General features: G+C 43.1%; 2 protein-coding genes across 8 annotated transcripts in view; both read right to left on the bottom strand.

Moving 5' to 3' along the window:
- Positions 1-607, bottom strand: part of LOC103306413 (complement decay-accelerating factor-like) — a 96955-nt gene extending 96348 nt beyond the window's left edge. Inside the window, exon 1 of one of the 5 annotated variants that reach the window (XM_042848973.2) lies at positions 29-602. In XM_042848973.2, the coding sequence (XP_042704907.2) occupies positions 29-119 (91 nt within the window). In that variant the 5' untranslated portion in view covers positions 120-602. Of the gene's footprint in view, positions 1-28 lie in introns of all 5 variants that reach the window. The other 4 variants (XM_065594583.1, XM_065594582.1, XM_042848974.2 and 1 more) reach the window with 4 other exon arrangements.
- The window catches only part of LOC103306410 (complement receptor type 1-like), a 138276-nt gene that overhangs the window by 75551 nt on the left and 42968 nt on the right, over positions 1-19757 (bottom strand). For 2 of the 3 annotated variants that reach the window (XM_065594547.1, XM_065594545.1), the window contains exons 4-6: positions 19070-19169; positions 15689-15771; positions 14801-14995 (exon numbers count right to left, since the gene is read on the bottom strand). In XM_065594547.1, coding sequence (XP_065450619.1) covers positions 14801-14995; positions 15689-15771; positions 19070-19169 — 378 coding nt within the window. The remainder of the gene's footprint in view (positions 1-14800; positions 14996-15688; positions 15772-19069; positions 19170-19757) is intronic. The other variant, XM_065594546.1, reaches the window with a different exon arrangement.

The following is a 19757-nucleotide window of genomic DNA, read 5'->3' on the forward strand; positions in this document are numbered from 1 at the left end:
CACAGCCGCCCCTGCCCCAGACACTCACCGCAAGCCCCGGGCAGCAGCAGCGCTACAAATCCTAGGAGCCAGAGTGGGTGGCAGCGGGCCGGCCTCGCAGCAGTGGCGACAAACACCATGAGAGGCCCGATTCTCCAAGCCGAGACCAAGCAGCTGTCAAGCGAACAACAGGGCAGGGCCGCTTCAGAGAGCACGAGAGCCGCACTGGTGCCCCCTCTCTCTGCTCCTCTGGCGAGGTGCCCGCGTGCAGCGCTGTAATTACACAGCGGGCTACACTGGCCCTCAGAGGAACCCAGCAACCAGATGGTGCAAGGGGAGCTGAAAATCTCCCCCTTCCCTGCCAGCGCCTTCGGTGTGACAACGTTTGGCAGCTGCAGCCTTGCCCAGCTCTCCTGAAGTTGTAGAACTTCTGGGTGGCTCAAGATCAAAGTGTGCGATTGTGCTCATGAGTAACGCATTCCTGCCTCACACAAGGATCCTCCCTCTCCCGGCGCTGGGTCACTGCATCCTCACCTAGGTGAGGTGGCCAAGGAGCGTTTACTTTACCCTGAAGGAATGCACAGTACCCTCACCCTGCTCTCTCCTCTCATTCCTGTCCCGATGGCGTGAAGGGGGTGGGGTGGGGGGGATGATCTAGTGCGGGAGACAGGCAGGGCCATAAAACAACACAGCCAAGTGCACAAAGGAGAATGTCAGTCAGAAAACATGCAGTGACTCTAAGCACTACATCGCTGATTTTAGTTTCATCCATGCTTTGTGCCTGTTGTTTGTTCTGTTACTGAGTTTGACAGTCCCTGAGCAGTGAGGGTGTTCAGCACAGCACAGGATCAGACTCTCAGGAGTTGTTTACAGTAGAAAAGTTGTACTCCCTTTAACTACAGCAGTAGAGCGAACGTTATACAGTCTCCCCTACTGTGGGCTCAGCTATATCAGAAAGATGCTTATAGCATTCTAGTGACTCTTGTAGGGGCTGGGCAATAAGTTAAACCAGCAAAAGTCACCTTTTGTCCACTATAACTACATCCATAGTAGGACTTTTTACCGGTATAACTTTTTCTTTTAAAGTGAAAATCACTCCCCTAACAGAAATAGTTAGACTTGTAGTGCTTTTAAGTGTTCACTAAGACTTGGTGTAACATTCACCATTGTTTGAGCAATTTCCTTCATGGTTGTCCACTCCCTAAGTGGCCCTTTAACTCCAGTTGTAAAATGTGATGGAAAGTGGACTGTAACGACATATTCACTGTAAACGCAGCAACGCAATTACTCTGTGGTCAGACTTCCACCAGACAGCGAGTACAGTGTAGCCACAACAGACATACCACTATGGTGAAATACACTGTAAAATATGCAAATCAGTTAAGGAAATAATTACCTGTTACATGGAAAACAAACAAACCCTATGAGGAAGCACTGATAACTGTGACGTACTGAACATAGGAAAATTAGCTGCAGTGAGCATTCAAATTACTTGGACAGAAACCAAATCACAGCAGCACGACCTAAGCTATGAAGTCAGTGGCTGGGTAATGTGAAAGTACCGTATATTTGTACGAATGCATTTCACAGCATAGCACAAGGTGCAAAACACACAAGCAATGGTCTCAGCCTGGGACCAATCTCCTCAGTTCAAGTCTTTGTCTTCCCAACGTTCTTGATCCCGTCAGTGTAGGTGAAGGAGGAGAGAGGTAATCGCATGATATCACTGTCCCCCACTTTATACCCTCAGTGCATGACCCTGGAAAAGACTAGCCCAGACATGTCCTGGTGGGCTTTGCTGAGTCCCAGAGTTGGGCAAAGCGCAGCGTGTGGTGACTGCGCAACTCTCCTACAGAACTGTAAATCACAACTCCACTGCTGATCCATGGTCACCCAACCCCCACCCGGCTGTGGATCACCTCCCTCACTGTCACTGGAGAAACAGCAGTGGGTGACTCCCAAATTCACAATATATTTCAAAAACAACCGTAACAGAATCTCAAACTTCATACAGACCAATGATATACATACCTTGACAGAACAATGGGCTTCAGCAGATCACAACCTTCCATATGATCTCTCACCTGACATGCCTTGTATGAAATATCACCACCATATATAAAAGATGAATATGGGGGTTATAGGGTGCTACTTTAAGGTAGCGTGTGTCATAGTGGGGTCTCAGAGAAGCTCTATTGCCCATAAACTAAAACAAATGACTGGTAGGAGTTTACGAAAAACTAATTCTCATTTTCTGAGCCAGAGCAATGAGTCGTCATGCAGCGACACACAAGCCAGGTGTTGTAGCACATACATCTGCCTACTTGGGGTTTGTTGGGGGGTTCTCCACCTACCAGGGGAACTGGGATTTTAATCATGATGCAGCTCGTGGGTCTGAGAGATTTTTCAGGATCTGGTCAGAACTTCTGAAAGATGGTTAGTTAGGAATTCACATTTCAGGTCTGTCAATCTTGCTGATGTGTCATTTAGCGCTGGACTTCAGGCACAACCCTGCAAGGTGTAAGGAACCTTATGGGAGCTGCTGAGTGTCTTCAACTCCCATGGACTTCAATGGGAGTGGAGAGCACAGCACTGAGCACCCTCAGGGAGTATGTGTACACTGTGTCAGAAAACCTGTTCCACCGAGTCTCAGAGCACAGGTCAGCCTGACTCCCTCCCCAGTTCTGGGCTCTCTGAGCCCAGGCTTCAGCCCAAACCCAAATGTTTACAAAGCAATTTCATAGCCTCACAGCCCGTATCCGAAACAACTGACCTGGGCCAGCCACAGCTGTACTGTGGGTCCTTTATAGCCCTCCCACAATGCAGCCACCTTTGGGGAACAAAGTAACTCCTGTTTAACAGCACACAGCAACTTTACATAAGTTTAGGGCAGGAACTGAGGACACCAGGGTGAACGCTTTGACTCTTGCAGGAATGGCCTTAGGATCTGCAATGACCACTAGCAGTCAAAATCTTGGTTTTACCTCTCATCTGAAACAGCACCACTCGACATCATGCTCGGCTTCATTGCTACATCCAGAGGGAAGAGCGCTGCCTACTGAAGCACTAGCATAATTTCTTGCAGCAAATGATTTTTCCAGGTCCCCCATCCAAGTAATAACCCAGATCCAACACTGTGTAGTTCATGAAGTCTGAGGCGTTCACAGCTTGCATGGTCACAGATACTAAAAAGAATTAATCAAATACTGGTGAGTAATATTAGCAATATTGGTTGCTAACTTTTGCAATGCTTCCATCAAATTACCGGTGCATACATTTTCCCAATAATTAACAAGTTTTAAGATGAAATCTGAGAGCTATTCAGAAAGGTACAGATGACACAAGAAACATTAGATGCTAAGGCATCTATGGGTAAAATGTATTTTTATACAAATGCATAAGAGCCAAATTTGACATACTGCATTTACCCAACTGGCTAAGATGCCTCAGTGATGAACAAGCTGAGAACATGTTTTATACACGCAAATGAAATTTGCTTCATTAAAATTAAATGTATTCCCAATTCTAAGTTGATCCGGGGATGTATAAGCCAAAACATGAACAGCAATTATAAAGGCTTCCTTTCAATGGGCTAATCATTATGGCAACAGGTCTATGTTGCAAAAACAAGTAGAGAATCATACAGTAGAAACTCCCCAGAGAAGTGACTAGTGACACCATATAGCCCTTCTGGAGTCTTTGAAGCCAGCCCAAAAGGCTTGTAAGGAAATAGCCCTCAAATCCCCCGTTGATCTCCATCCCCATGGAGAAGCGGTTATTACACAAGGACTATGTCCATTCCATACAAATCACACTGGAACACTTGCACATGTTGATCTGTTGGCTAGAGCCACAAACTAAAGACCAAACCATGTTGGTGCTAATTAACATTTGCGTTAAGGACTCTCAAGGAACGCAGAGGGCCAGCGGATTACAGCCTCTCCCTTGTGCTTTTAGAGACCCGGATTCAGGATCTAGAGCAGGGGTCGGCAACCTTTCAGAAGTGGTATGCCGAGTCTTCATTTATTCACTCTGATTTAAGGTTTCATGTGCCAGTAATACATTTTAACATTTTTAGAAGGTCTGTTTTTATAAGTCTGTAATATATAACTAAATTATTGTATGTAAAGTAAATAAGGTTTTTAAAATGTTTAAGAAGCTTCATTTAAAATTAAATTAAAATGCAGAGGCCCCCGGACCGGTGGCCAGGACCTGGGCAGAGTGAGTGCCACTGAAAATCAGCTCGCGTGCCGCCTTTGGCACGCGTGCCACAGATTGCCTACCCCTGATCTAGAGCAAAGTGACTATTAGTGGGTTTCATCCTAGTCCCTATTCATGCAATTCACCAGGCCCCTGCAAAATTCAGCTGGACTAGCTGTTTCCACACACCAGAGTCCCTGGACTGAAGTAGGCGAGAGCATCACGGGCAAGAATCACTTTTTATTTTGCCTAAACTGGGGAGTGAAGGGAGGGATTAATTGTTAAGTAGAAAGGTGTAATCTAGATAGAATTAAGGGGCAGGTGCCAGGAGAAGCGGGGGAATACTCAGCTCAGGAGTGAAGAGGCTGACAAAGCTGGGTGAGGGGAGTGTGCCCTGGGCGTAGGTGTAGCTGCTCCGGCTCTGTGCTATTTTCCCCTCACTTTGACAAGCACTCAATTGACTCAAGGAAAAAAAAAATCAAAGCTAGATGTTTATTACAGCAGGAGCGAAATTCTACAAAGTTTCTCCTGCTGCAAGTGGAAACAGTATTTTGCCATTTGGCGTGTCCGCTCATGTGCATTTTCCAACACATATATACTTAAAGGTAGCCTTAATACCAGCCTGAATCTCACTGTACTAAAAGTGCCACTTCAAGGCTGAATTAGTCAGTTACAAAGAAAACTGTCAGGGGGCTGGTCTTCAATGTTTTTAGGAACACACAAAAGCAGCTGAAGGACTGAAGGGCCAAAACCAAACAGCGTTGCAGATTTTTCTTCCTGGGCTGACACTTCCTGAGAAAGGGTTTAGCCCTGGAGCACAAAAGAAGTGACACAAAAGCTATTTGGCAGAGATGTGTACTTTACACAACATTTGTGTCTGTACTTGGATACGGGAAATGGAATGACTTAATTTAGAAGGAGAGAGGCAAGATAGCTGCCCAGAGAAGCATAAATCATGTTGCTTTTGGCACAAGGTGAAAATGGGAGGGGAGGGGGGTGCGACTGTCCCTGTGTAATGTGAAGAAGCTGAAGTCCGAGCTTGGGTGGAGATAGAATCAAAGGACAGTGCAAAGAGTGGGTCTCAAATTCACTGTTGGGGTAAAACTGGCTCTACTAGATGAAGTCAGGTTTATGCCCATTTACACCAGCTAAGTATTTGGCCCTGTGTTCACAATATAAGCGGGAAGGCCATTATAAGCAGACCCTGCTCTCAGCAGGAAATGCCTACTTTGAATAATTCACCCACTCTCAGCTCTAAGTGACCCATCAGAACAACCAACAGAACTTGCTTCTCATTAGCGCCTCTCAGAAAGACTCCCTGACCCTGCCTTGCTTGGCTGTGTTCTCCAGCACCTCTGTCTGTTCATCTACTCCAGCCCCACTGCCTTAGGGCTTGGCCTTGCTAGAGTTGCACTGTGAGCTGTCTCTTTCCAGCTCTTCCATTGTGCATTCAAAACAGCAGCACTGATCTGCACATTATCTCCCCCAAGGTACTTGGTCAGTTTTAATTCTGGCCTCTGCTGCCCTCTGGCCCAGTCTCCTTCCTCTTACTGCAGCACCAAAGCAGATATGTACAGATATGTACATCCTATCCCCTAACCAGGCTCTTTTCTCTACCTTCCACCCCGTGGCAAAGGCCCTGGGGAAAGCTGTGCACACACCTGACTCCAGTTGTATTACTCAGTGCTGAGCTTTCTGTTGTGGCAAGTATGGAGTCCTGAATATAAAACCTGGCCTCTAGACCCTATTTAAAAGTGGAATTAAGCGCTGTCCACAGCGTGAGTTGGACATTCCTGCGGCACAGCCTAGCTTCACTAACGCATTACAGCATCATAGAAATTAGGGCTGGAATTTACCTCAGGAACTCGTGTTCTCACAAGGAAAGCAAGCTTGACAATAGAAGTCAGGGTCATACCAAGCATAGTTGTGGACTTACTGAGCTATTATTGACCTCCACTTATGACTGTAGTGGAGCACTTATTTGTTCCCACTGTTAAGCTATAAACTGTCAAAGTTTGTCTTTTTACACCTATTGAAAGTAAGCCTATAACTGATTCAACTGAGCACCCCTCAAAACAATCTAGAGGAATGGTCTACACGGCCCCCATTCGATTTTGCAATTTGTCTTTCTGGAGTTAGAGAAATTAGAACTTCCCTTGTCCCATTCTTTTCCTTATTTTAAGCACAGGCAGAATAGCGTGTCTGGAGTTGGAGTGAGATTGCACGAGTGACATAAGAAAACAAAAATCAATGGAGCCTTGTATTTTGTCATGAAGGCAGTCAGGCTTATTGTTCTTGTCCGTGGTGGCCTGGGCCAGTGACTGACTGGGATGTGTTTCCTACTTGCATTAGTCTCGCCCTACCCAGTGAAGGTCTCATTTTGCACAAGAATAGCCACTGCCTGGAGAGGTCGTGCAGGCATAACTACAGAATCATCTTCCTCGGCAACCTCTGGTTAGAACAGAAGAGTACTCAAACAGTGTTCTTATACTTCAATTCCCTGTACAATCATCTTTGCTTAGGCTACCCAGCCTCTTAAGAATCCAGCCAAAGTTAACTGTAAAACAGAAAACTTGAGGAAATTAAAAGGAACCGTAACTTTAAAAAACACTCCCATTGTTATCCAGGGTTTTCCAAACCCAAAACTGTGGTAACTTAACCTGTTTTCTCCAGGTGTAGTCAGGAATCAATGGGGGGACAGCACCTCCCTCTGATAAATGACTGATACAAACAAGAGTGCTTTCCCCCAAATCATCTTCTTTATTGAATCTCAAGCACACACATGCATGCAAGAGCAATAGCTTTAGAGCATCCCCAACATAGTTACCCAAAGTCAGAAATGGTTTCAAGTGATCAACAGCTGTGCTTTTGGGGGGGCTCCTTACATCCAGCTGCTGGGGAGAAGAGGTCAGTCTCCCCCCAAATAAAAGCTCCTCTGAACTGCTCCAAAGTGTATTCTTTTAAAGTTTTATTGCTAACTCTTAGTGACTCCTACTAGTCACCGTAGTAATTTCCCTAGCTTCAGCAAATTGCTTCTTATCAGCAAAGCATTTCTAGCCATAATTCAACTTATGTCAGGGACGCTCAAAGCCAAGGTTGCCTATCCCCACACTCCCTTCCAGTCTCATGCTCCATTAACTGTTCCATCCTCCCATTTGGATTAGCAAAATTGCAACCATGCAGCTATTTGGCCTAGCCTCTCAGAGTCCTAACAATATGGTATTTGCTTCTCAGCTAACAGTGGCTGGATACAAAATGGTTGCAGTAATGTTGAGTTTCATTCTCCCATAACACCGCTTCTATCAGATTTTAATCCTACTATTGTTACTTGTAGCCTAAATTATTGAGGATGACATTAGAGAAGACAGCTCAGTATTTGCTTAATTTACTTTGTCACCTTTGTGGGTTCTCCCCTGTCACAAGAACCAGAGAAACACATTTAGATATACCACAAAGAAATTCCACAGATAATCAGATTGTAAAACCACAGACCTTGGAAGGGGGACTCCAGAACCCATGTAACAACGGAAACTATTCTACTTCTCTGCACATCCCTCCCCTATTGACTAGATTTACACACACACACACACACACCCACCCCCTGAGGATCCTTCATTTGTTTTGCTCTTACTAAATCTTTCCATGGCTGTGACGTGTTGGATCACAGAAACCCCCTTGGGAGCTGCCACCCAATGTGCAAAGACTACCCCTGCTCCTGTTTTCCCTGCCAGCTCAGGACTCCAGTACCCTGTCTTGCTAAGCCGGACACTCCCGTCTGGCTCCAGACACAGACCCAGGGTCTGAATCACTTGTCCCAAAGCTGCAAGTTTACCTGAAAACAGCTCACAGTAGTGTGCTTGTCTTTAGCACTCAGATGCCCAACTCCCAATGGGGAGTAAACCCAAATAAATCCGTTTTACACTACATAAAGCTTACGCAGGGAAAACCCAGAAATTGTTCGCCCTCTATAACGCTGATAGAGAGATATGCACAGTTGTTTGCTCCCTCAGGTATTAATACATACTCTGAGTAAATTACTAAATAAAAAATGATTTTATTAAATACAAACAGTAGGATTTAAGTGGTTCAAAGTAGTAACAGACAGAACAAAGTAAGTCACCAAGAAAAATAAAATAAAATGCGCAAATCTATGTCTAATCAAACTGAATACAGATAATCTCACCCTCAGAGATACTTCAGTAAGCTTTTTCTCAGACTGGACACCTTCCAGGCCTGGGCACAATTCTTTCCCCTGGTACAGCTCTTGTTCCAGCTCAGGTGGTAGCTAGGGGATTCTTCATGATGGCTCCTCCCCGCTTGTTCTCTTCCACCCCTTTATATGTCTTTTGCATAAGGCTGGAACCCTTTGTCCCTCTGGGTTTCCACTCTCCCGCCCCTCCCCGGAAAAGCACCAGGTTAAAGATGGATTCCAAAACTTCATTACTCACTTGCCAGCACACACATATACAGGAAGACTCACGGGTAAATACAGCCATCTTCAGACAATGGGAGTCATCAAGATTCCAAACCATCCTTAATGGCCCACACTTTACATAATTACAATAGGCCCTCAGAGTAATATTTTATATTTCTAGTTTTAGATACAAGAGTGGTACATTTATACAAATAGGATGATCACACTCAGATTATGAGCTTTGTAATGATACCTTACAAGAGACCTTTTGCATGAAGCATATCCCAGTTACATTACATTCACTTATATTTTTATAAAACGTATGGACTGCACAACGTGACAATGGCATTATAGGCAAATAACTACTTCAGCCCCACAGAAATTCAAGTATCTTACAGTGGCTTTCTACAATTAAGGCAATATTGGTTTGAGATTGAGAAAGTGAAATATTAAAAAAACTGAAAGCTTAAAAAATGTTTTTATTTGCTTACCAAGATAATGGCTAGTCTCAATATAGAGAGAAGAAATTAAAGTCAACTGAAATAGAAAACTCATGAATATCAGTTAACAGATCCCAGGAACAAGCCATACATATGGAAGCAGCACGTAATACCTTAGTTTATACCAAATATTATATTTGGAAATTAGCAGTAAGAGTACAGCATGGATGAGGCAACTGAGCTGCTCCGAGATTATCTAACATTGAAGGCAGGCAGGTTTTTCAGGGCTCTTTCATGTTTCAGACATGAAGAGAAAGGTGTTTGGATGCGACAAGTCCTTTGTAAAAATGTCATGGGAGCATCAGAACATCTGTTTGCATAGTTCTTCTGCAATCTTCAGGGATCTCGCATACGTGTCTAGGCTCCCCTCTACCAAGCTGTACTGTCCAGTTTACCAGAAGAAGACTAAGCCCATTTCAACTTCAAGGTGGAGGTGCAGCATGCACTGCAAATAAGCATTAAATAGGTAACATTGGAGTATTGTCAAAAGTTTGTACGTATGTGAATAACGGGTCAGATGCATCTTTTCAGGGCATGGACTGTCATTTACCCAGTGTTTATACAGCACCTAGCATAAAAGGACCCAACTTGGTTGTTGCCTTCAGGAGCTACTGCAATTTAAAATGTTAAACAATGATTATCCTTATGTATTAATCCACAGGACATTAGGTGCTTTTTGACTCAAGGAATAGTGAAAAGAGAAAGGAAAGAAAGGTCCGGGAAAAAGAGGTATGCCAGAAGAGATCCATTTAAAACGTAATGATTTAGGCATGTGTCCAAATTCAGTTGAAGTCAGTCCACTAGATAATCCATAAGAGCTAAACATATATCTTAACTCAGCGGTTTCCTAACTATGGGTCACGATCCCACTTGAGGTCATGCCATCAGCAGTCGAGTCACAACCCCATGTGCGGAGGATACCATTTTGCTTTACAAAATGGTATCCCCTATGCTGTCTGGGATCGCTGGAGCAATCAAGTCTGTGGGGACCACCAAATTAACTCAGTGTTTTCTTTGACTTTGATTTCCATCAGTTACAAAATGTACTTTACACAAATTTCACAGAGTAGAAAACATGCCTTTTAGTATTATCAAGGGGAAGGATGACCATGTGACAAATCAGGGTTTTATAATTCAGGGCCACATCCATGTCTTCATACTAACAAATCTGCATAACAGGGTGACAACGACACATATAAAATAATCTGGATGACACTCAAAGAATGCATTAGATGTGCATGGTTTGCCCACTATACTACACAAGTGGTAGTGGGTTTAGACCCTTAAAGTCTACAAACCCTTGAGCTCTATTTGACTAGGATCTAACATATGATGTTGCTTCTCTAAGCAGGGCTAAAAAAATAAGCCCTCCCTGAAACTCTACTCAAGCCACTCCTAACTTGTTTTGTTTACTCTGGGAATTTTCTTTCAGATGTGTAGAGAGAGAAAACAAATTGCTCTTGGGGAATGAATAAAGATCACCCAGAACACTGGTGGAAAATACTGGGGTGAACAAAAAAAAAAAAAAAAATAATCAGCAAGAGGTCTCAACATCCTCCTGTGCATGGAGCAAGATTAAAGAACGTTTTACTCCTCCCACCCACCCCCCCTTCCAGGAAGTTGGGGGGTTGGTATTTCCAGATTGGCATAACCGTTGTTAGGCTTTGCAAAGGAGAAACATATCAAGCGTATGGTGAAAGCATGGTCCTGAGGCTGGCCTACATTAGGGATTTACATCAGCATAGCTATGTCTCAGGGCCATGGATTTCTCACACCTGAGACACGCAGCTGGGCTGACCTAACCCCTGGTGTGGTTAATAGTAGGCTGACAGAAGAATTCTCCTGCTGACTGCCCCTCGGAGAGGTGGATTACCTACGTGGATGGGAGAACCTCTCTCGTCGATATAAGTAGTGTCTACGCTAAGTGGCGCACCTGCAGCCCTTCAGCCATGCCACCGTAGCAGTTTATATAGTGTAGTCATGCCCTGATCTGAGATGTGTCTCAGAACTTTAAAGTACGGAAGGAAAAAAAAAAAATGCAGGCACTAGGAGAGGCAGAATTGCTCCCAAGAAGTTATTTATGGTGGATCAGCTGTTCTATAAAGCTTAAGCTTCCAACAAGGTCAGTTTTAAAAAGATATTTATTGAGATGTTTAAGATAAATGTGAGGAAATTGGTCCTTTTAGGTCCTTGCCTAGTAATTAATACTTTTCCTGGTGCATGACAGTAGAACGAGAGGCAAATACTAAATGCTAGTCGCCTTTGCATTCAGGGCAGGCCAACGCCAGAGTACATTTGGTTTTTTATTGTACAATAAATGGATGCCTCTTCAATGAAAGGCAAAGCACGGTCACATCTATGTTGCTGCAGACGCACAGGCAAAGCTTTCGACATTTCTGCCATCTATTCCATTAGGGATAGCAGGAGTCTAAAGTAAAGAGGAATTATTACATTTAATATTAAACAAAAAAAGTTTCAGTTAAGAGTTTATTAGTTAAAAGGCTTTTTGTTATTTGTCCCAAATTCCAAGAGGGAAGGGTATTTAGTAATTTGTTAGTGTAATTACTTACCGTATTTTAGAAAGATCTGAGGCATTACCGCTGTCAGATATTAGACACTTCTCAAGTTTTGCCTCACCCTTTCCCAAGCACTGCTCATTGCCTCAGACTCCAGGCTGACAGCACAGACCTTGAGACACTGTCTCAGAGCACATACCTCCACTACATGAGTCACAGGTGAACACAGCTGCTTGACCTGCATCCTCGGGGGACAGCATTAAGCTCCTTAAGCATTACAGCAGCATAAAGCTAAGCTGGAACTTTTCCAATAGCACAACTGGTACAAGACCAGACACCAGGCTGTGGATTTTTTACAGATCCTCCCTCCTCAAGAAGGGTCCAAAAGTTTGTTTGTTTGTTTTTGGAAGTTTACAGAAAGCTCACTGGGAAAAGAGAGAGAAGATTTTTTTCATTCCAAAGGAACTTTAGATTTTAAGCATGTAGTCAGAGTTAGGGGAAGGAGGGACTTTACCGATAAGGGTTACTAGTCTTTCACTCTCTGAAAAACAATCTATGTTACTTCTAACCTCAGCTCCATACCAAAGCCAACATCTCTGGGCACGAGCTCATTTTAAAGCTACTACGAGCTCGTTTTAAAGCCATTAGATTGGCAAGCTGAAAGCACCTTATTCTACACAACTTTTGCTTCCAGACATTTGGGAAGAAATGGTCCAATTAACTTGTACCTGAATAAAGAAGAATAAGATCATGTTTATCTGGTTCCTTGATTACTTGTCCAATAGTCCAGAAATTTGGACTGCATTTCTGGCCATAAAAAGTAACTGTCAACCTAATCAATACTAGCATGACCGGGGAACATTACATAGCAAGAAACAACTCTCACTACAGCAGTAGGCAAAATCCTTCATCATTGTTCTATTGATCTCAGTGGAGCTATGACTGTTTACATTAACTCAAGATTGGCACCCAGAAGTTTTGGAATCCCTTTTAGTATCTTTCTTGTTTCCTTTTATAAACAAGATTCTCTATCATCTGTTTCAACTCGAGATCTAGGCAGTACAAATCCTCCTAACAAGCCAATATTTTAGCAGCCTAGACTTCAGTGGGCACAAAATCCAGAAACTCTGCACTAAAACCTGGGACAGAGCTGGGTTCTCGTTTGAGGTGTGGAAGGCCGGGAATCACAGCCCATCCTTGGTCCAGTTCAGTTTTAAAGTTCTGCCTATGAGTATTTGGTTTTGTAGCACGAACCTGGAGTAAGTTTGAGCTTACCCTTTGATGCTCAGTTTCCAGAGTCAGCCAGCAGCTCTAAGTCATTCTCCACAGCCTGATACTCGCCCTTCTTCACGGGTGAAAGCCACTCTTGCACCGAATTGGAAATCTGTTATAGCAGCAGCTCTGCCATGCTCTTGTTCTCCTGGATAGCAAAGATCTCGCTAGTATAAAAGGAGATTAATATTAGGCCATTGCCTCATTGTCCATGGAGAAAGAAACAGGTTTTCATGTGTATTGTATAAAGTTCTCTTGCTTTTGGATACAGTATCAAGAGGGTCAATCGGGCTCTCCTATTTATCCTCTCATAATAGAGCAAGGAGACATCCAGTGAATTGAAAGCAAAACATTTAAAACAGAAAGATATTTCAAGATGTTAAGATCATTGCAGCCAGGACTGAACTCTGACCCAGCCGCTAAACGGAAGACTATACTAACTCACAAGAATGTCTTGTAGATCAATTGAAACAGAAAAGGAAAAAGACTCACTTCCACAGAACCCTGGGACTTCTGACCATTTTAAGTTTTGAAAGCACGTGGCGCTGGGTAATACTCCAGAGATTCCCATGTAACTTTGGCGGCAAATAGATCTTTCCTTGGTTCTGACAGAACAATAGTTCTGATTAATGTACAGTGGTACAGCAAATCTGAACAGTGGTGGAGTAATCCAACTACCTAACAATAAAGAAAAATATGTGAGAACTGAAAGCTTTAGCTGTAAGCCTAGGCATGAAAATTCACTTCCTCCCTCTAGTCTGCCAGACCCCAGATTTGGTGACCTTCAAGATAAGGCACAAAACTCACCTCGTGTCCTCAGGTCACCTCTGGGAAATGAGGAAGAATGGGAGGAAGTGATGGTGAAATGTTTGTTTTGGAATTGTGATACATAATACGGTCTTTTTATTCTCTTTTTCTTATGTTTCTCAAGTACCGTGTTATTGGATGCCTTATTAGAACCTGAATAGAATAAAATGGACTAAAGTTGGTATTTTTAACATCCGCCCAGTTTTGATAGGGGAAAAAAAAAAATCAAATACATCAAAGAAGATTACATCTAACCAAATACATTATAGGATTTCTAAAAAACAAAATTAGTTTTCTAGCAGTTAAACAACTACCACCAAATCACACTTTTGTTTATTCGTGTTCAACTATTGGGGGAAATGTTACTGTGTACTTAGAGAGTTTTGCAACATGTGTATGATATCAGCTCTACAGGCTTCAGTGAAGCTATGACAATTTATACTAGTTAAGAATCTGTTCCAAAGCAAATACCTTCTCTTAAAGACTGTTCTAACCTCCGTCAGTGCACTTCCAGACCTTATATTATTCTGAACCCATTTATCAGTATATTACTGACCTCAGACAGCACCTATTAAACCCCTCCTGTATTCTTCACCCATCATCTTATGTTCACAAAGCCATGCATTTAGTAAACTACCTGCACTGTAAGACGTGCTTGGGAGTAAGGGGCAGATAGGTAACCAAGTTCGCTCCCAAAATTTCACAGCAGGGTTACCACTAACATTTTCAAAAATTATACAAGTTAGATCATGGATATAATGAATGAAAATGTAGTGTACAGTGTGAAATTGTGGAAACTACATCTTTAAACAAACCCAAGTTCTTCCAACTCACCTGAGAAAGTACCACTTGTTTTATTTCCTTTTAATAGGTCATGTGCAGTTGTGTCTATAGCAAAAGGAGGGATAAAAAAACCAAAGTGTCACATCGTTCTTTTATGAACAGCCCCTCTCTGACAGTTTCCTAAATATCAGTGCATATTAAGATGAAACATTGTTAATGTCTTTAAAAGTTGGTCATGCAACTTATACTTAAGTTATTTTGTGCCTAGCACTAGTAGTTTTACCTGGTGCAAAAAAGTAGCAGAGGAAGACACTAAACACATTACTCACCTTTGCATTCAGGAGCAGGTCCACTCCAGATTCCACTTATTTTATCTTTTGTTGTACAATGAATGGAGGCAGCTCCAATAAGCCGGAACCCAGGGTCACAGCGGTAAGTTACTGTTGAGTTGTAAGCAAAATTTTCTACACCCCTGCCATCGTATGTCCCATTGGCAATGTAAGGAGGGGAAGGACAAGTAATCACTATAGGAAAAGAGAAGGTCATGAATATGAATGTTTGAGCGTTGTTATAGCTGTGTTAGTCTTAGGATAGGAGAGAGACAATATGGGTGAGGTAATATTGAGAGCCCTATGTAGCTTGAAAACTTGTCTTTCACCAACAGAAGTTGGCCCTAAAGAGATGATCTCACCAACCTGGTCTCATTAATATTAATAAAAGTTTCAGTTAAGAGTGCAAACATTTACTTAACAAAAAGTTGATCTAAGAGCCCTAAAAGAAGAAAAATATTTAGCCATTTGGAAATGTAGTTAGTATTGTATTTTAACCAAATTCGAGAGAGTTTCCTCCCTCCGATTCAGAAGTCTTCCTTCTTCCAAGCTTTACTCCATCCTCTTCTAAATGTTATCATGCAAACTGGCACTAGTCCCCATGACATAGGACCCTGGCAAACTCTCTCACCAGAGCACACCCATTCCCAAACATTACTCATAGGAAAGGAGGATTTCATGACCTTGGGGAACAGTGATAAGGTTTTCAAGTATTCCACAGTAGGAAAATTAAAACATTTCTCATAGGAACAGCATAGCCGACAGCCCCTCCACATAAGTATCCAAAACAGGAGAGAGGCAAATGGACTGTGAGAGATTTTAGAGAGTAAGTCCTACTCCAAAGAAACCTCAGATTTAGGCGTATAGTGAAGGTTGGATTAGTCTTACCTTGGCAAGTTGGAAGTTCACTCCATTCAACTTCATCTCCCTTAAGTCTACATTGAATGAAAGGCCGCCCAATCAGTTTGTACCTAAATAAAACACACACACACACACACACGCGCGAAAGAAAGAAAGAAAAAGAAAAAAAGAAGAGTATCAAGTTTCTGACCTAGTGCTTTGATTGCTTGTGTAACTGTCTGGCAATTTGGAAAATGGATTCTTTCAGTTTACAAGTGGTGACTTATGACCTGGATGAAGCCTTATTATGGGTTGAGTTAAAACCTCGTTGAGATTGATGGGTGTCAATGTAACCTTCCATTAATAAAAAGAACGAGGAGTATTTGTGTCACCTTAGAGACTAAAACTTTTTTGGGCATAAGCTTTTGTGGGCTAAAACCCAATAAATTTGTTACTCTAAGGTGCCACCAGTACTCCTCGTTGTATTTGCTGATACAGACTAACACGGCTACCATTCTGAAACCTTCCATTAATATAATTGTCACAAGTCCATCACAATGCCCCACTTAAAAACAGAAATAATGTGAACCCACTCAGGAGTTTTGCACTGTGTGGGTGGGAGGATTTTTGCTGAGAGGTGGGTTTTTTTGGGGTGCTGGGGTCACAAGGCAGAACACAACCAGGGCGACTGACACAACCTGAACAAAGCCAAGCAGAAGCTTGTAAGCACGGTGTGACCCTGAAAGAAAGGCTGTGGGTCAAAGGTGCTGGATGAAAAGAAGCTTGGGCATGTAAGCTTAAAAAAAACAAAAACAAAACAAACAAAAAAACCATTCCTTTGCCTTTGGTTTCTCCTGCATTTGGAGAAGCGGGACTTTCTACATTCCTTGCAAATAAGCAAGGCTACAAAGAAAATACCCGATTCCATCAGCAATTTCCACTCCCAACTGAAACATCACCAGGGATCTGAACTTTGACCAGCCACTTGGTCAAAGAGACAAACATTAAGTAAGATCATTCCTGCTGTGAAAGTACCAGCATGACCAAGGCACACGGAGTAGTAAAAGGCAATTTAAACAAGCAAATATTTGGATACAACACGCTCTCTGCAAACTTAACGGGTCTATACGGAATCAGACACTTGGGAACAGTCATTAATCCTCTGCACAGCAAAACGGTGGATTCTCTCCCCTCTAACTCGCACATTGTAGTGATCCTTCCTTTTTCATTGCTAGAGAAGGCAGAAAGAGTCCCTAAACCAGTCCCAGTTACTCAGTGTGATGAATCCCCAAAGGACTAGTAATGTTAGATACCGTCAGCCTGTTCAGAGTGCTTTCACATGTGAAAGGGTTTAGACTTGCTTGCTACAAGCCGACAACTACTGTTGTGGTCCCATCCTGTGGAACCGTTCTGAATGGAACAACCTGGCATTCTACACCTTTGATAACTGCCTTGTTATCCGGGGTAGTCAAGAATTAAACATACTGTCCACTCTGACCGTACGCTTCACTCCGAAAGTCAGTGGTTCAGCCCAAGCATCTCTAGGCCACCACAGGGGAAGGCAACAGAGGCAGTTTGCCCCAGGCCCCCGCTTTAAGAGGGCCCCCAAACTGAGGGATGTTGCAAGCTCAGCACACCAGGTTGCAATGCAATGACAGAGGGGCAACAGGGCCAAACCTGAGCAGTGCTGCAACCTCATGTGCCAGGTCTCACCGCCCAGGGCTGGTCCCAGCCTGACAGGACAGGAGCCACTTCCGTGGGCTCACTCCCCGCTCATCCCCCACCCGGGCAGTAAGTTATTTTTGGAAGAGTGGAAGCCTCAGTTCCAGATTTTGCCCCAGGCCTTCCAACGTCTGTGCAGCCCTGGCTACCCCTCCTCTGTCAGCAGCATTCCATTTCCAAAATTGTGTCACCTTTAAAAGATGCTTGCATAGAAATTAGTTAATGGGGTATGCGGCCACATAGCCTTCCCTTCTAACGAAGTGGGTATTCACCCACGAAAGCTTATGCTCCAATACTTCCGTTAGTCTATAAGGTGCCACAGGACTCTGTCACCTTTTACAGATCCAGACTAACACGGCTACCCCTGATACTAGCCTTCCCTACTGTATTTCCTCTAGCACTGCAGGATAAGGCAACATCTATACTACAGGGACTATACAAACATAGCTATGCCTGCAGAACACTACAGCGTACATGCAGCCGACATTTTTTTCTGTCGCTGCAGAAACACCACCTCCCAGAGGGACAGTCCTAGGTTGACTGACACATTCTTCTATGGATCTAGCTGCATTTACACCAGGGGTGTAAATGCATAGCTATGGTGCTCAGGGGTATGGATTTTTCACACCCTGAGTGCCATACTTAAGTCTTCCTATATTAAGCAGAGACCAGGCCTAACCATGTGTGTTTGGAGTTAGGGGGTGTTAAGGTTTTAATAGGAAAGAGACGAAGAACAGTTTTTGGTACAGAGCTGTTTTTCATTTCGCAACTAAAGATCTTTTCCAGTTCTCTAAACCCTGATTAAAACCATGCATGCAAAATCTGAACCAAGTTACAGATTGATGGAAAGCATGGTTCATACAAGTGCTTTGTAGCTGCAAAGGCAACTGATAATCCAATTGTACTGGGGTCGTTTTTTCAAATAGACACTTGAACCCCCACACCTTCTATGCAGTACTTCCTTAAAAAAAAAAATTATATTATATAATATATACACACACACACACACACAGAGTCATTTTATGCTCACCTATTTGTCTAGATACCTACCATAATTTGGACCTACTTTCTATTGTGTGTAAAAGCTTAAAAATATTTGTGCTAATTTTAGTTTGTGATAGAAGTTATACTTAGGCCTGAATCACACCCAGGGCCCATGCTACAAAATTTAAGGCATCCGAGAAATATTTCAGCCAGGAAGTGTTCTGCCTACCAGAAGCCAGGCCACTGAGAATCTCTCTCACCACCTATTGGATAATTCCACCTGACAACATTTGCATTCCATGTGGAAAGATTTAAGTTCAAGCCCAGCTGCATGTGAACTGGGACATACTGGGCCTGATTTTAGACTTGTTATAGACTCTGTAGCACTACATAACCCATCTGGACAGGATCTGGTGTTCACTGAACTATACCGGGTGCAAAAAGTAAAGGCACCACAGCAAATCCCTATTCTCCCTCCTCTATACACAGCTGGGACTTCTTCCCATTTCAACTTCTTCATTAAAGGGGAGTGTGGAGTCAGAATCCATACTACCAAACTGTTTGAAAGCTCTACTTCCAAATGAGAACCCACCCCATCACTGCAGTTGATAGCACTATCCCCAAGTATGGTTTTGAAGTTAGACCATGCATTATTTTGCAGTTAGCCAGCAATTGTACACCAAAGTTCTGTGAATTAACTACCAGAGGCACCTTGACACTCACCCATGTTCACAGAGGACGTCTATTTTTGCACCATATAGAAATTCTGTTATATGAACAGCTCTGCCATGGAGTAGTTCTCCTGGATGACCACATGATTTCCCTAATAGAGACCAAGGCTAGGATTAGCATTAATTTGTGTTGTCATGATGGAAACAGAAGAGCTAACAACAACAACATACTTCGGAAGACTATAGCTGCATATCCACTCAGACCACTTTATATAGTAAGTGTCACACCAAACCAGATCACAGGGTCTTTTAGTCCAGTACCGTCTCTCGGACAGTGGCTTTGAACACACGAGTAAGACCCACACGGGGCTCAACCATACCAGTGGCAACTGAAGGTGCTCCACCCCTGGCAAGCTGTACCCTGCACAGGTGTCCAGACCAAAAGAGGTAATTATGCAATAAAATGCCCACTGGAGCCAGGGGTGGAGAGTGGAAGGACAGTTTATCAAAACCCCAGTTAATGGCTGACTTGTGTCCCGAAGGTAAAATACCCCTGATGTCTTTTTATCCTTATTTATGCATGGTAAGTGTACAATGCTCAAACCACTGAGCTATCCCTCCCCCATGCATTTTAAGTGTACAATCTTTTTTTTTTTTCTTTAATCCCACAGAATTCTTTGATTCAGTATTTAGTGGCAGTAAGTGCCACAAGTTACCAAGCATTGTGGAAAAAATACTCC

This window comes from Chrysemys picta, chromosome 4 (assembly GCF_011386835.1).
Source record: "Chrysemys picta bellii isolate R12L10 chromosome 4, ASM1138683v2, whole genome shotgun sequence".
Lineage (NCBI taxonomy): Eukaryota > Metazoa > Chordata > Testudines > Emydidae > Chrysemys > Chrysemys picta.